Here is a 17,025-nt window from a genome sequence, read left to right on the forward strand (position 1 = left end):
GGAGAGTCAGGTCCTGACTGGTGGATCAGAGGTCCTTCTATGGGGAAAAGCCAGGCAGCAGAAGAGGGCTCTTACTACAAATGACTGCCCACTGGTGGCTGCCCTGCTTTTGACAAGAATAGGGGCCTTCTTTTTCAACTAGTTTTACATTGTATGTAGATCAAAGTAAGCGTCTCATCAACTGGTCCTGACAGTGTCCCACGGAATAAAAGAATAGAGCATAAAGCATATCAGAGGGAGCAGCAGTGCCACCATGACCTCTCAAGGCCATAAACCAATCTGATCTAAAAATCAATCGCTCTGATCTACAAAGACACTTCAGAGCTCTTCACAAAAGAAAAATGTCAATGATGTTGTCAGTTGAGAAATTGGATTCAGGAGATTATCTGGTTCTGGGAAAGTCTTCTGTGTAGGAACTAGAGTAAATAGAAAGAAAGAAAGAAAGAAAGAAAGAAAGAAAGAAAGAAAGAAAGAAAGAAAGAAAGAAAGAAAGAAAGAAAGAAAGAAAGAAAGAAAGAAAGAAAGAAAGAAAGAAAAAGAAAGAACCAGTTCTACCCAACCAACCATTAACCCTAATTATTCTGGATAACACAGATAACCAAGTAGGCTAGAAGTTAGTGTTGGCTCTATTTTCAACAATGAACAAAATTCATTCAAAAAAAGGTAAAATGAGGGCAGTTGTCTGGCCTTTCTACACTGAAAACAAGTAGCTAAACAAGTAGCTAAGCCTGAAAATTGGAGGTCTAGGCACCAAACACCAAAAGTCCTGGTTCTCTTACTGGAGTGGGGTGATCCTCTTGTAAACCCTCTGGTTCATTATTACAAAAAAAGAAGTTCCTCAGAAAGATGTATATTTCTTTTTCTTTTTTTTTTTTCTCTTTTTTTTTTTTTTTTTTTTTTTTTTTTTTGCGGGTTTGGGGATGGAACCCAGAGGAATTTGACCTCCGGGCCACACCCCCTGCCCTAATTTTTATTATTTTGGAACAGGGTCTCACTGAGTTGCAGAGGACCTCACTAAGTAGCTGAGGCTGTCCGCAAACCATGATGCTCCCATCTCAGCCTCCCGAATGCTGGAATTACAAGTGCGAACCACCACGCCCAGCTAGATGTATAATTCTTTACTTTTCATTAGTGCTGAATTCTGTGGACCTAATTAATTTCTATCCATACAACTTATGCCAGTTTATGTCTAACTCATCAATTATTCTAAATTTACATGTTCTAAGTTAGAAGATGAAACTGTCTTTTCTACATCATCAATTGTCAACAACAACATCAATTATCAACACCACAGTCTTCATTCTTGTGGCTGAAAAAGGGGAATAAGAGTTGTACTCTGGAATAAAGATAAACATAATCCTCAACTGTACAAATTTGCCTCAACTCCCATAAACTTCAAACTTAAAGAACTACTGCTTTATGAAACAGAAAAGAAAGCACTACCCTCAGACTCAACAAAGTAGATTTAGATTGCTTCTGATCAGATATACCTCCATCTTTGGAAACTAGTTTCAGTCATTGGGACCCAGCCTCAAAACTATGCGAGAGTCAAAGGCTATCTAACAGCCCAAGTTCCTCGACTCATCTATTACTATGCAGAAGAACATAGAAAATTATAGGTGCTGGAGCTTCATAGTTCTCAAATGTGTCAAGAGTTACCAGCTTCACAAGACACAAATCTTAACTAGGATTGGATATTATACTAAGGTTCATTTGATAGAACAAGAATTCTGTTAAGTAGATTTCACAAGATATTTAAGATTTTTTAATATAGACAATTACCTCAGGTACTTCAAGAATTTAGAGGAGACAAAATGATCATACAAACCATTAGAGGGAATGGAGAGCAACCATTACGCCATCTAAACATGATACTTATTGACAAGCAATTAAAAAATGGCAATAGCCACTAAGCTGATCATTTTTTAAATAACTACAAATGTATATTGCACTCTTTGGTTGGGGGCAGTTATTTCTTTGTTTTTGAGACATGGTTTTGCTATGTTCCATGGGTAGGTCTTGAACTCACTGTCCTCCTACTTGGGACTACTGATGGGAATACAGGGCTGTGCCACCATGCTTGATGTACATATTCGACTCTTTGCAGAAGGCAAAAATAAAAAGATAATTCAAAATGACATCAAGGTACAATTTCTTAAACCTAATTGCTACACCATTTTAAAAAAAAACAAAGTAAAATAAAGGGCACGGTAAATAAATATATGGCTAAATTGAAAACCCATTTCATGTTTAGGTTTTGATTTCTTGAAACCATTTAAGGAAAACACAGAATGTTGTGTTTGTTATATATGTACAAACTTATTATCCTGTAGAGTATAATAAAAGCTTTTCAGTAGATAATAAATGTGTACAATTACCTAGTTTATGCATTTCATTATGGAGAATGAGAATTCTATCCTATAAACTGTTTCTTTTCCATTACAAAATCTACTATTCACAGCATGGCAATATTCATCCAAAAATATAACAGATAGCTCCGTTTTTAAACTGTAATACTATCAAGAGAAAATATTCAAGTTCTCTTGAATTAAGTGTAAAGGGATGCATTGAAATTTAAAAAAAAAAATTAAGTATAATGCACACTGCCATGTGTTCCCAAATGGTAGGTAGATCAAATGATAATGAAGCATCAGAATAACATTTTTATTAGACTTTATTTTATAGTAATTTTAGGTTCAAAGAAAAAATGAGAACTATAGAGCTTTCCCATATATCTCCTGCCCCCAAGTATGCATATCCTCAAACACTGACTCATACTTCAGAGTACTACATTTGTTACAACTGATTAAACTACATTGCCACATCCTCCTCACGGAAGAGTCCACAATTTACATTAAGAGTACTCTTGGTAGCCGGGTGTGGTGGCGCACGCTTCTAATCCCCTCGCATCGCAGGTTCGAAGCCAGCCTCAGCTACTTAGTGAGGCTCTCAGCAACTAAGTGACACCTTGTTTCCAAATAAAATATAAAATGGGTCTGGGAGTATAGCCCAGAGGTAGAAAGCCTCCGGGTTCCACCCCCAGGACCACCCAAAAAAAAAAAAAAAGAGTACTCTTGGTTTGTAAAATTTGAGAATAGAGTGTATACACCATTATAGTATCATACAGAAGAATTTCACTGAAGAAAATAATGACAGAAATGGATAATGACATGTGAATTGTCATCTGGCCAATAATTACTAGTATCGGGTGCTACTATTATACTCTTCAGTTACTCATCAATTCTAAGAAATGCATAAATTAATTTAGTTAGCTTGAAAGTCCTCAATTCTTAAAAAAAAAGTAATTAAGAAAAAGTAGAACTACAAAACAAATCAGAATCAAGGATTCTAAGGGTCAGAATAGAACTTAAATACACATTTCTGTACAACTTTTATTACATTGCTCTTAAATCATCACTTAGTTTGGATCTTCTTTAGAATATAGTTGAGCTACTGCATTTACCCTGCCTACTTCCCAACAATTATTTTTTTAATACATAGTAAAAAACCATATATTTAGAATTAGCCTTCTGGACTCTGTTTAGATGATTCCAATTTTGTTGGCAACATCCAAAGCATCATAATCAGGAGCCAGACCAACATACGCCTTCCTCTCTCCAACAGACCTGATGAGGGTGTTGACTTTGGTGTCCTCAATGTCATAGAGTTTCTTCACAGATCTGGGGCTTGCTGACCTTGATATCGACAATAAACACAAGAGTGTTGCTGTCTTCTATCTTCTTCATGGCTGACTTGGTGGTCCGAAGAAACGTGATGATGGCATACTGGTCAAGCTTGTTTCTCCTGGGGGGTACTCTTCCTGGGGTATTTGGGCTGCCTCAAGAGTCACATTGTCTTGGGCCACCAGAAGGTTGGTAACGTGTAGATCTTCTTTTTGTGACTGTGGACACCTTTCAACAAGGCCTTCTTGGCCTACAAAGCCTTTGCCTTGGCCTTGGCTTTGGACTGAGCAAGAGCTTCCTTCTTTGCCTTTGGCACCATCTTAATAAAAGGATCCCAAATACCAAATACACACACACACACACACACACACACACACACACACACACACACACAAGTGTGTGTGTGTGTGTGTGTGTGTGTGTGTGTGTGTGTGTGGCGGGGTAATGGGGATGGAACCCTCTGAACTACACTCCCAGCCCTATATTTTACTCTTTATTTTGAAACAGGGTCTCACTGCTCCCCAAAATTATTTAAAGTGACAAAAAAAAGCCCTCTAGTAACATAAGACAAATGATACTTTATTTAAAATTTTTCAAACTGACAATGAAAAATGATGGTATAGGTACAGTGTGGCTATGAAGAAACGACTGGTAGCTCATGATGAGTCAAAATAATAATCTGAACATGAGAACAAAACCCATTACTCCCACCCCGTGAAAAGTTCAAAAGAAACATCCAATTTTAAAAAGAGAAACAACTGCCAAAGTATTACATTACCCTTCAATTGTATTCACTTATTTACTTAATGTTATTTTTGTGGTACTGAGGTTTGAACCTAGATACATTCTACCACTGAAATATACCCCCAGCGTTCTTGAATTTTCACTTTGAGACAAAGACTCACTAATATGCACAGGCTGGCCTTGAATATGCAATCCTCCTAACTCAGCCTTCTGCATAGCTGAGATTATAGATGTACTTCGATCCCCAGTTGAAACAAACAAAACAAAACAAAAAATTAGCCCTAACGTAGTTTGAGGTATTTCACAGAAATACCTAGACTCTGAAAATTTTTAAATGTGGGGATTTTAAAAAATAAGAAGAAAAAGTAAATGATTGGGGAAAAACCCAGGGAGCAAGACTATAAATTCTGTCACTTAATGCTAAGAATATTATGTTTACATTTTCAACAAGCAGGATCTTGTAGTGGAAACTGAGATGCATAATAGACAACCTATAGAAACTTAGATCGAAAATGATGAGATGAACATTAAGAATCAAAATAAAAATCAAACAGAAACATTAGAGTATTAAATTCATACACCTAAAAACAGAATCTGGTGCAGCTCAGAAGACTGAAACAGTAGAATCACAAGTTCAAGACCAGCATGAGCAAGTAAGGAAGAAAAGACACTGTCTCAAATGAAAAATGAAAAAAAGGCTAGGGATGTATCTCAGTGGTTGGTATAGCATCCCTAGGTTCAAATGCCAGTTCTCGGAGAGTAAGATGGGAAACACTGGACTTGGCAATGTTTAGTATGTTTGCTAACATCATTACAATGAAGAAAAACTGCTCCAAAAGGAATTTACACAAATAGACAAAAGGGGGATCCAATCAAACAGAAATGAAAATAATCTAGTACTATAGAGTTATAAGCCAAAAAATAAAATAAAGCTTTCAGGTTATTAGGTTATATGTTTGAGCAAGATGGAAAGAGGAAAAATCCAAGGCTAAAAGCAATAATACCTAATTAAAACCATGAAATGTACAACCTAAATCTAAGGATAGACAAGTATTTGTGGGGTTGTTTCCTTTCAATCCAAGTGAATGTGAAGCTGGCCACGGTGGCACACGCTTATAAACCCACCCAGTACTTAGGAGGCTGAGACAGGAGGATCATAGACTCGCAGACAGCCTCAGCTACTTAACTAGCTAGGCTCAATGCAACTTAGCAAAACCCTGTTTCAAAAGAAAGAATGAAAATAGGGCTAAATTTGTAGCTCAGAGGTAAGATGACCCTGGGTTCAGTCTGTAGTACCACAAAAATAATAATTATTATTATAATGAGGATCTGGGCATAGAGCTATAATCCTAGAATCCATATTAGGGTATAAGCCAAAAATGGGAACTAATTTCTTTCTCAAACACATGTAGTTGAAGCTGCCAATACAGCTTCCTGTTTATTTTACCTTATCACCAATGAATTATGTAAAGAACTTGCAGTAGAATGCATCAGGGTGAGGTCTGAACCTAATCTCTGGAAACAGTGAAGACAACATAGATCAAAAATAGAGATATGTCCCATTTCATGATGGTGAGATGGTGCTACCTTCCCGTGAACCTTCGGAGCCCTCATTTACAAGGTGGTCTAAGGCTTCCTTGGAATCTAAAACCAACATCTCCTTATTTTATACCTTACTATCTCAGAATGACCCAACACTACACTATGTATCAGGTATGTTTTACAGATAAATGAGACAATGATCTGGCCTCCAATTACCTAAAAACAAGCAAAGTAATTGAGTCCAGAGTGATATCCACTCTTCAGAACTTGTAAATAAAAGGAAAGCAGGTCTGACAAAAGTTCTCAAAAGATAATACACTCTAACATATGACTTTATTTACTCAGTGTCTGAGTTTGAATAACAAAATACCTAAGATGCCCTTGCTTCTAAAATATTGATTCTTAACTTTTTGAAATAGTATATCTTTTTTAAAGATGTATCTTTAGAAAATAAAATCACAGCATATAACTGTCACATATAGCTTCCAAAAATAAACACAAATTACTCAAAAGCCACTTACCATAAAAGTAAATGAGATTTGTTGCAAATCTCAAGCTAAGTGTGATATATAGATATTTTGCATTCCAGATGACTAACCTTTACCGTTACATGGTATTTTTTTTTTTAAAAAGCTCTAGAAATAATTAGGAATGATTTTACAAAGTACAGGGCAGCACTGAAATATCACCTGGCCACAGCTACAGAGCTACCTTCCTATGAACTCCTGTGGAGCCTTCATTTAAAAGAGGTCTAGGGCTCCCCTGGAATCTAAAACTGACAATACAAGATTGATGTCTGAAGAAGTTAAATCTAAGAATATTTGTAAAATGCAAACATTCCAGGCATAAACTTCAAAAATATCATACTTAAGTGTTTAGTAAAAAAAAAAATTAATATGTGCAAAACTCACTGCCACACTAAATAAGGGTGTTAAAGTCAGAATAACTATATAATCAGTTACTTCTCTACAGAATTTAAACAGCAATTCAAATAGGTCTCAGGAGAAATAGGAAGAGTTTCATAGATAAACGTTAGCTCAAAATGGATAAATTGAAAAATAACTGGCATCCACTGAGAATCCAATTAAAAGTAAGACATTATGGATGTCTAAAAATCATTGTACAGTTACACTTATAAGCTAACAGTTCTACTAAAATAATAAAAGAAATCTGGATTCACTATTAAAATACAAATGGTATATTTTATTTTTGAGAGGGTAAGGGTTAAGATTAATAAAAAGATTCTTCAAATCAATTCCAGTGAGTGATTATATCAAGTACTTTCTTTTAAAATCACGCCACAGAAAAACAGCATAACTGATCACAACCAGCTTTAGACCTCCAATGTGTGGCCGAGGACTGGCCCTGGCTCTGCCATGCAAAGGGCATTGGTACCTTAGACAAGAGCACTGCTCAGCATTAAAACACAGGAGGAGCCAGGCAGAAACTGTGGATGGAACAGAGAACTCTTAATGTTTCAATGAAATGGATTAGATGGTCTCTAATTGATAAACTTATTTATAATTCTTTAGGGTGAATGAGTCAAACTGACTCTATAAGACTTTATGCACATACAATGGAATAGGAACTGTACAGCAAATAAGAGCAGGATATATTAATAAAAGCTGAATATAGTGAAATCTCCCTATAAAAATTCCTGGCTGCTTTAAAGATGCTTATACTTACTTAGGTTTTTGATAAAATATTTGATAAAACAAAAGGAAATACCAAAATGTTTTCTAGGCGTACTAATGAAGCTTAATAGATAAGAGGTATTGCCTTTGGCTTAAAAAAAATCACTAATTAAATTAATACAATAAAACCATTCAGAAAGATATCCCTTTCAGAGCCTTAACTTATAGTCATCATATGTATACTTTCACACAGAGACCTAACAATACAAAAATTATAACATAAAAACGTTCAACATGCAAGCCATGTCCCTTATATTGTCCTTCAGCTTATTCTTTGTCAGCAAGTAAATTTAGTTCTTTTTTTTTTTTTTTCAGTGCTGGGGGGTAACCGAGGAGCAATCTACCTCCGTGAAACACCCCCAGCCCTGTTTTTTATTCTTTATTTTAAAGCAGGGTCTCACTGAGTTGCAAAGAAGTAGCTGAACCAGAATCCACCTGTCTCCGCTTCCCAAATGCTGCGATTAAAAGCATGAGCCACCACGCCTGGCTTAAATTTAGTTCTTTATAAGTGATTATTGAAGAATAAAGCAAATGCTACTCTTACAATTGAAAATATAAAGTTCAAGCCGGGCGTGGTGGCGCACGCTTGTAATCCCCCGCTTGGGAGGAAGAGAAAAGAGGATTACGCAGGTTTGAAGCCAGCCGCACTAGCTTAAGAGACCCTGTTTCCAAAAATAAAATAGGTCTGGGAGTGTAGGCCAGAGATAGAAGGGCTTCTAGGAACCCCAGTACCACCAAAAAAAAAAAAAAAAAGCCGGGCATGGTGGCACACGCTTGTAATCCCCGCACTTGAGAGGCTGAGACAGGAGGATCGCACGGGTTCGAAGCCAGCCTCAGCTACTTAGTGAGGCTTTCAGCAACTTAATGAGACCCTGTTTCCAAATAAAAATATAAAAAAGAAATGGTCTGGAAGTATAACCCGGATGTAGAAAGCCTATGGGTTCCACCCCCAGTACCACCAAAAAAAAAAAAGAAAAGAAAAGAAAATATTAAATTCAAGATGTGCTCTGAGATCAATGAGGGACTTGAAAGAACTTTTAAGAAAAATTAAGATAGAACATAATTAAATGCAAATTCATGACACAGTAAATTAATGAAATGAGAAGACTGGATCTATGTTAATTTTGAACAGGGATTTTAGGAAAAACGATTTTGGGGGATTTATTTGGGTTTTTTGCGGGGAGGTGGTACTGGGGTTCCTGGAAGCCCTTTTACCTCCAGGCTATACTCCTAGACCTATTTTATATTTTTTATTTGTAAACAGGGTCTCCTAAGCCAGCACGGCTGGCTTCAAACCTGCACGATCCTCCTGTCTCTGTCTCCCAAGCATGAGGATTACAAGCATGCACCACCACGCCCGGCTAGAAAAAACAATTTAAACCAGGAAAAATATATATCTCCCAAATGGTGTATCATTTGTTGGCAAAGTACTGTTTCAAGTTCACAGCATACTCTACAATTTGTTAAATTATGAATATAAGTAGGGATAAATGGGAAAAAGATCTGGTACAAGTGAAAAGGTTGGAATAAGTTTGTTTTCTTCAGGGATCACTAGATACTCCACCAGTATAATAATACATTATTGTTAAGAATTGCAGAAACAGGGCTAAGGCAGGAAAATGAAACAAAAATACAAGACCTTGAAAATGTTAATGTGGACATGAAAAACTGGCAGTTCCTCGGTCACAAAGAAAAGTACTACATAGAAACCTACATAATATTTCTACAATGTATACAATGCTGGAATGTACCATGATTCTGAGAGCAAAAAAGACCAAAAAAGAGAAGTATAGAACTATGTACAAGAACAGTTGTCTTTTTGCTAAATTTAAATGTGCCTACAGTAGACAGAACAAGAGGAAAAGTAAAATGATTCCTAAATAAGCTACTTACAGCTGTCCATGCATTTCTTTTGCATCGAGCACACAGCCATCCATCACAGATCTCATGAGAAGGGACACCATAGCAACCTACAAAATAATTGCATAGATACTTGCATTAGGTCTCATGCATCTATAAAGCATTACATATCTCAATGCTGAAATAAAACCAAATCGGTATGTGTGTATGTGGGGTGAAGGAGGGGGGTACTGGGAATTGAACCAGCAACCTCATACCTCCAAGCTATACCCCGGAAAACCTACTTTATTTTTATTTTGAAACCAGTCTCACTATATTGATGAGAGTCTTACTGTTCACTAAGGCTGTCCTCAAACCTGTGATACTTCTGTCCCAGCCTCCCAAGTACTGGAATGACAGATGTGCATGACCATACCTGGCTATTGTTTTGGAAGAAAACATAAGCAAGCCTGTCTCAAGGATACTTTAGTTCTCGTGCTTTATGGTTAATAAGATATGAAGCCCAGAGAACTTGAGAAGATGGGTCTTTATGTTAACTAATGCTTACAATATTTTCATAGAAATAATTATTAAATGGACAATAATAATACTGCTAAATTGTCATTTCTAGTCTTTCAATGATGCATAAACATCTTAAAACACGTTATAAACCATGAGGAACTTTTGGGAAATGTTAAAAACAATATACTAAATATATTTTGACATATGTTTTTTTGAAGTTAATGTAATTAAAAATTGCACTTCACAAATTAAACAAGATTACCTTTAATTTCGGCGATAATGGAAAGGTTACACAAACTATAATTAGTGATGAAGGTAGCTCTTCAATTCAACTTTTCTAATAGCCTGGCCTAAAATAACTAGTGATGCCAGTAGCAATTATATAGCATCAAGAAACACGTTACACTGTCTTTCCGAAATAAGAGGGATAGGAAGGATGTAAAGAGTTTCTAACATCAAATTTCAGTGACATTTAATTTTCTTTTCTTTTCCCCTCTTCTGGTACTGGGGGTTGAATCCAGAGGCATTCTACCTTGGTGCTACACCACCAGACTTCTTAAATTTTTCTTATTCTGAAATAGGGCCTTACTAAGTGTTTGAGAGTATTTGATAAGTTACTGAGGCTGCCCTCAAACCTGTGATCCTCCTGTCTCAGATTTCTGAGTACTGGAACTATGGGTATGTGTGCCACCAGCTCAACTTAGTAAATTTAAGATGAGAACAGAAAATAAGAGAAATGTAATTACCCAAAGAAAAGCCTATAGCAGTTAGCCAAGTCCATAAAGTATTAAATTCAAGCACATGATTATGAAATATTATGATTAAATCGGATAACATTCAGAAATTAAGATTAAATTCCTATTTTTATATTCTTAGTGCTCTTCTTCATATATATATTATACATAATATATATAATGTATAATATTACTAGGAAAATTTGTGTGTGCTCCAAATTGTTATCACTACAACAAGAAGTTGGCTATTATTATACTTCAAGAAGATGTTACTTAGGTCACAAGGAAACAAATGGTATCTCATTAATAAATAATAGGGCACCTATTTCAACATTAATAAGAAAATTATTGCTTAGAATTAAATATAGAAAATGGTAACTATATTATAAATCATTCAAACTACATGACACTGATAGACCACACATGTGATTATGTAAAATCTGATACAGCAACATGATTTAAAATAGAATTAATAGTATATAATAGATTCCTTTTGCATAGTCAATAGAATTTACATGGCAGGTCAAATTTTTTAAAATAAATTTCCTACATATCTAACTGTACAAAAACAACAAATTGAGACATATATGGAACCTAAATATCTCCTTCCAGGGAGGAAACTATTATAATAAATATTTTCCCTTGAAGGCAGTAGATATTTCCCTACCCTTATGAGGAATAAAAATTTGACTCAATTCAGCAATAACTTTTAGTATAATGAAAGGAAAATCCCTTTCTCTCTGAAAAAAAAAAAAAAAAAAACCCGCAAAGAAGCTCGGTATAGTGGCACATACTCGTAATCTAATAACTTGGAAAACTGAGAAAGGAGGATCTCAGGTTTTAAGCTAGCCTTGGTATTTTTTAATGTTTTATTTATTTATTTATTTTATTTTATTTTTGGTGGTACTGGTGGTGAAACCCAGAGGCTTTCCACCTCTGGGCTATACTTCCACACCTATTTTATATTTTATTTGAGAACAGGGTCTCACTAAGACCTTAGTGAGGTCTTAGTGACCAGAGACCTCACTAAGGTCTTAGTGTTCAGAGCCTCACTAAGTAGCTGAGGCTGGCTTCGAACCCCTGCAATCCTCCTCTCTCAGCCTCCCAAGCAAGGGGATTACAAGAGTGTGCCACCATGCCCGGCTAGCCTTGGCAATTTATTGAGGTCCTCAGCAACCTAGCGAAACCCTGTTCCCAAAAGAAATCAAATTGGGCTGGCTAATGATACAGCTCCAAGGTAGAATGCCAGTGGGTACAACCCCAGTACCATACACACTACACACTACACACACACACACACTACACACACACACACACACACACAGAAAATAGTCATCAGTCAACATCAGGCATTCATATTGTTTTTTTATTTTTTGGGCAGTATTGGGGGCGGAAACAAGGACATTCTCCCTCCAAGCTATACCCGAGCCCCTTTTTTTTTTATTCTTTATTTAGAAACAGGGTCTCACTGAGTTGCTAAGGGCCTCATTAAGTAGCTGAGACTGTCTGTGAACCACAATCCTCCAGGCTCAGCCTCCCACATGCTGGGATTACAAGGGTGTACCACCATGCCAGGCCTCCTATTATGTTTTTACAAACTACATCTTTAAACAAACTTCAAGCATGTGAAAGAAGCCCTATGATGATATCACACCTGAACCCCAAACAAACAGACACAAAAATAAATGTATCTCCACTGGTACACCTTAAAGAAAAGCTGGGAGAAAAGATTATTATACCTGTTCACATTTTCACTATCAGAAATATGAGAAAGAATGATCCAACTATTAAGAATCCCAGTACTTCCATGCAATAGATTCGTCAGGTTCCAGAAAGATGAACAATAAGGACTATGGGATGCACTGAAAACCCAGTAGTTAATGAATTATAGATTTATTTACTTGCATGAACTCGTACGCAGCACTTAGCACAGGAAATCAGAAGACTTGTTCCATCCTCTTCAAGAAAGGCATTAGGTGGAGAATAGTCTATATTTTCTTCACTATAAATAAAACACATCTCTGGAATGAGGGGCTTAGTCTTTCCGCCCAGTGTAACCACTTTGTCTAATTTTGTCTCCCATCGAGAATCATTTTCTTCATTGCTGCTATCTGGCTGAAAAACACAACATTTTAACATGAGATAAAAACATGAGAAAGAGCACATCCTTCATTCTGGTCACTTCACGAACACTTTTCCAGCCACTGAATTCCAACGTTGGTTAGTCTCCTTAACCCAACTAGTAGATTGTTATCAATGTGCCTCCTCAGACTTCCATCAAGAAGGATATGTGTAGGAACAAGAGAATATTCTGACAGCCTTCTCATAAAAGAAAGTGATGAACTACTCAAACTGTGTCCCTCCAGAAATAGCTTATGGAAAGCAATGCTACTTCTGAGGAGATTCTTTCCCTCTTTATTTGTACTAGCTTAATATATGCTTTCATTACTAAAAAAATATTACCTGGTTACCCTCGAAGGAAATATTTTCAAACACTTCACTTTTAATCTGAGCTACAACATTGAGAAAGACTTCAAAGGCATTTGCCTCATCAAAAAGCTTTAAACAGCAAGAGATGTTACTGGTGCATGGGACAGAAGAAGGAAGGATCGTGTGCCAAACAAAACTGTCATTTCTCACCAAAATTTATGAAAAATTATAAGAATATACTTGAAACTAGAACTAATGGATTACTATCCCCAGTGATCCTATATTAATAAATTTCTCAAATCAAATTTTAAGTGTAATTTTTTATTGTTGGGAAATATAAAGGCAGGTTAAGATATCAAAATAAGAATCAATGAAGCTGGGTGTGGTGGCCCACATTTGTAATCCCTGTACTTAGGAGGTTGAGACAGCAGGGTCACAGTTTGCTGACAGCTTCAGCTACTTAGTGAGGCCCTGTTTCAAAATAAAAAAAAAACAAAAATTATGGTTAAGGGTATAGCTCATATATAGAATGCCCCTGGGTTCCATCCCTAGTACCACACACACACACACACACACACACACACACACACACACAAATCAGAAACTTAAACACAGAAAGTTATTACTCACCAGTGTTGCGCTGAAAATCATGGAGTAAGCCACTCCTAAAAATGTGAAATATCTAAAACTTCTCAACAGAATTTACTCTTACATTAAAATGTGACTTTCAATAAAGTATTTATTCTATTAGTGAAAACATAACCCAAACAACATTGTTCATATCAATACACTTTATAATATACTATAAGATAAAATATCCCATATAATTCCACCTGCAGTGAATTCCTAAAGATTATGGAATGCTGAAGAATGTGAGCCTTCATGAGCTAAGAAACTGTTAGAATAACATGCATGGTACAATGTGGAAAACAACATCTGGCACAGCTGGCTGCTGGCGGTAAACTAGACAAATCCATTTTATGTCTCTTGCATGCTCCATGTGGGAAGGTGAATATAAACATTAAAAACTGAGGCCCATACCAGGCGTGGTGGCACACACTTGTAATCCCAGTACTTGGGAGGCTTAAACAGAAGGATCTCAGGTTCACGGCCAGCCTCATCTACTTAGCGAGGCTCTCAGCAACTTAGCGAGACCCTGTTTCCAAATAAAATATAAAATTGGTCTGGGAGTGTAGCACAGAGGTAGAAGTCCTCTGGGTTTCATCTCCAGTACCACCATAAATAAATAAATAAATAAATAAATAAATAAATAAATAAATAAATAAATAAATAAATAAGAATTATAGGGCTGGAGGTGTAGTTTGGAGGTAGAATGCCCCCTGGGTTCAATCAGCATCACTGGGGAAAAAAAGAAGAAGAAAAGAAAACTGAGGCCCAGAACTGACATTTATGCTACATAAAAGTAGCATTTTAAAAGATAAAACAGAGACAAGGTCTAAGTCTTCTCTTTACAACATTCTATCTTAGGCACTAAGTTTGGTGTTTTTTGATAAAAGAAACAGAAATGTTGGAATTTTGTCTTCCCTAAAATAAACCAAGAGATTCAAAAAAGACAAAGTACTGGCAGAAAAATGGCTCCCAAGGAAAACACAGAAATTGTTGTTCTATAAAGCCATTAGCTAAGAGGTATTATTGTCTTCATTCTGACGTGCAACTAAGCCTACAGTGATTGGTAAGTGACCACGTGTGTCCCAGCATGCAGACGCACAGCCGTGAAAGGTTGGGTTGACAGCCACATCCCCAATTACCTTGTAGTACGGCATGAGCAGAGTGCAGATAGCACAGTGTGGCTCCATTTGTGCTACAGCTGCATTGTACTCCTGCTCTGCCACAAAGTTAGGGGACTTCATCTGCCAAAGGTGAACAAGAGGTTTTGCCCAAGACTCCGTTTCCTCCACTTCTTCCTCAATTGATGGAACCTCAGGCAAGTCTTAGAAAAGAGAAAGAGAGAGAGAGAGCATGAAACACAATGAGCAGAACCAGGAAAAACCAATCACTCTAGCTAGAAGAAGCACCCATTTCAGTGTCTCTGGAATAAATGTCAGACACCAAGCCTATTTTATCTACCAAATACATTCTAAGAAAAATAGATGAGGGGAGTTTCCTTCTCAACTGAGCATTCGTCCAAGACTAGGTCAGATTATGTGGCAAGACCAACCGCCTTTTGTCACCTTCCCCATCCCTGCACAAATAATTAAATGGTTTCCTCTTTTGAATGTCACTACTTCCACAGTTTTACTGCTACTGTACCACCACACATGAGAAAAAAGTTTATGTGGACAAGATTACTTTCCAGGTAGCAGGGTGTTTTGTGTGTGTGTGTGTGTGTGTGTGTGGTACTGGGGTTCCTGGAAGCCCTTGTACCTCCGGGCTACACTCCCAGATCTATTTTTATATTTTTATTTGGAAACAGGGTCTCTTAAGCCAGCGCAGCTGGCTTCGAACCTGCGCGATCCTCCTGTCTCCGCCTCCCAAGCGCAGGGATTACAAGCATGCGCCACCACGCCCGGCTAGCAGGGTGTTTTTTTAACACTGTGACTGCCTTACCAAATAGGTAACTTTCTTCACCAAACATAGTAACATGGTTCTGTAAAATCTGGACTTCATTAAATTTCTTAATTTTGAAATTTATACAGCACCTATGATGTGCTAAGAACTATATTGGCATTACACAGATATAAAAGATGATTCCCTATGCCAAATCTTCCCTATGCCAAAACCCTTTGCCAAATGTTCCTAGAGAGTAAAATGCATGCATGTATGTCATCAATCAAGGAGTAGATATCAGCTCCACAAAAATACCACTTTACAAAAGCTAAGAGAGCACCAGGGGGGGAAAAAAGAGAAAGACTTCCATGTTAAGAGAAAAAAATATGTATCTCTTGCACTGCAAAGGATAATATATCTCAGAACACAGGCCATATCTTCTGCTTAATGTGTATAGCCATGTCCTATTTAAAAGTGCCTCAGCAGTGGCTGTCATTGTCTTAAGAATAAATATTGCAGAGCAATGTCTTCAGCTGTATTCTAGCCCTTAACACGTTGACTTATGTGTTCCAGAAAAAGTCAAAGCAGATTGACAAAGAAAGATAAAAAGGAAAAGACTGAATAATACAAAAAATAAAAGATGTCAAATTAGAACTAAAGCAAGAAGAAATTATTCCATTTCCACAATGGTGACATTATTATTGTTGTTACAGTGAAAAATATTCAGCCTGTCAGATAGTGTTTGAAAACAAAAGACTCCTCACCTATGCATGTAAAGAAGTAATGTGATTCAAAATGTAACTTAGTTCACATTAGTAACTGTACATTTAAAATAGTACATTTACTAAAAAGAATAATAATTAAAAAACTGAAAGACTGGAATGGACAGTTAAACAGAAATCTTTTTTTATATTTTGTTACTGGGGTTGAAATCCAGGGGCATTCTACCTCTGAGCTACATCCTCAGCCCTATTTTTTATTCTTTATTTTGAAATAGAGTCTGATTGAGTTCCAAAGGGTCTCACTAAGTAGCTGAGGCTGTCTGCAAACCGTGATCCTCCTGCCTCATCCTCCCAAATGCTGGGACAATAAGCATGCACCACCATGCCCGGCTAGTTAGAAACTTTTTGAAAAGAAAAATACCACTTTACAAAAGCTAAGAGAGCACCAGAAAAAAAAAGGAGAGAGAGAGAGAGAGAGAGAGAGAGAGAGAGAGAGAGAGAGAGAGAGAGAAAGAGAAACTTGGGACTGAACCCAAGGACATTCTACCTCTGAGCCACACCCCCAGCCTTTTGATTTTGAAAGAGAGTCTCACCAAGTTGCTAAGGG

General features: G+C 36.8%; 1 protein-coding gene and 1 pseudogene across 3 annotated transcripts in view; both read right to left on the reverse strand.

Annotated features, from left to right (window-relative positions):
- The window catches only part of KDM4C (lysine demethylase 4C), a gene marked incomplete at both ends in the record, with an annotated part of 355,445 nt that overhangs the window by 133,781 nt on the left and 204,639 nt on the right, over positions 1-17,025 (reverse strand). For both annotated transcript variants that reach the window (XM_080708835.1, XM_080708836.1), the window contains 3 exons: positions 9,557-9,633; positions 12,660-12,873; positions 14,958-15,139. In XM_080708835.1, the coding sequence (XP_080564961.1) occupies positions 9,557-9,633; positions 12,660-12,873; positions 14,958-15,139 (473 nt within the window). The remainder of the gene's footprint in view (positions 1-9,556; positions 9,634-12,659; positions 12,874-14,957; positions 15,140-17,025) is intronic.
- On the reverse strand, positions 3,542-4,002 carry LOC308272053 (large ribosomal subunit protein uL23-like; annotated as a pseudogene). Its single transcript has one exon. The product of its transcript is annotated as a large ribosomal subunit protein uL23-like (transcript).

This window comes from Muscardinus avellanarius (genome assembly GCF_963383645.1).
Source record: "Muscardinus avellanarius genome assembly, chromosome: 13".
Lineage (NCBI taxonomy): Eukaryota > Metazoa > Chordata > Mammalia > Rodentia > Gliridae > Muscardinus > Muscardinus avellanarius.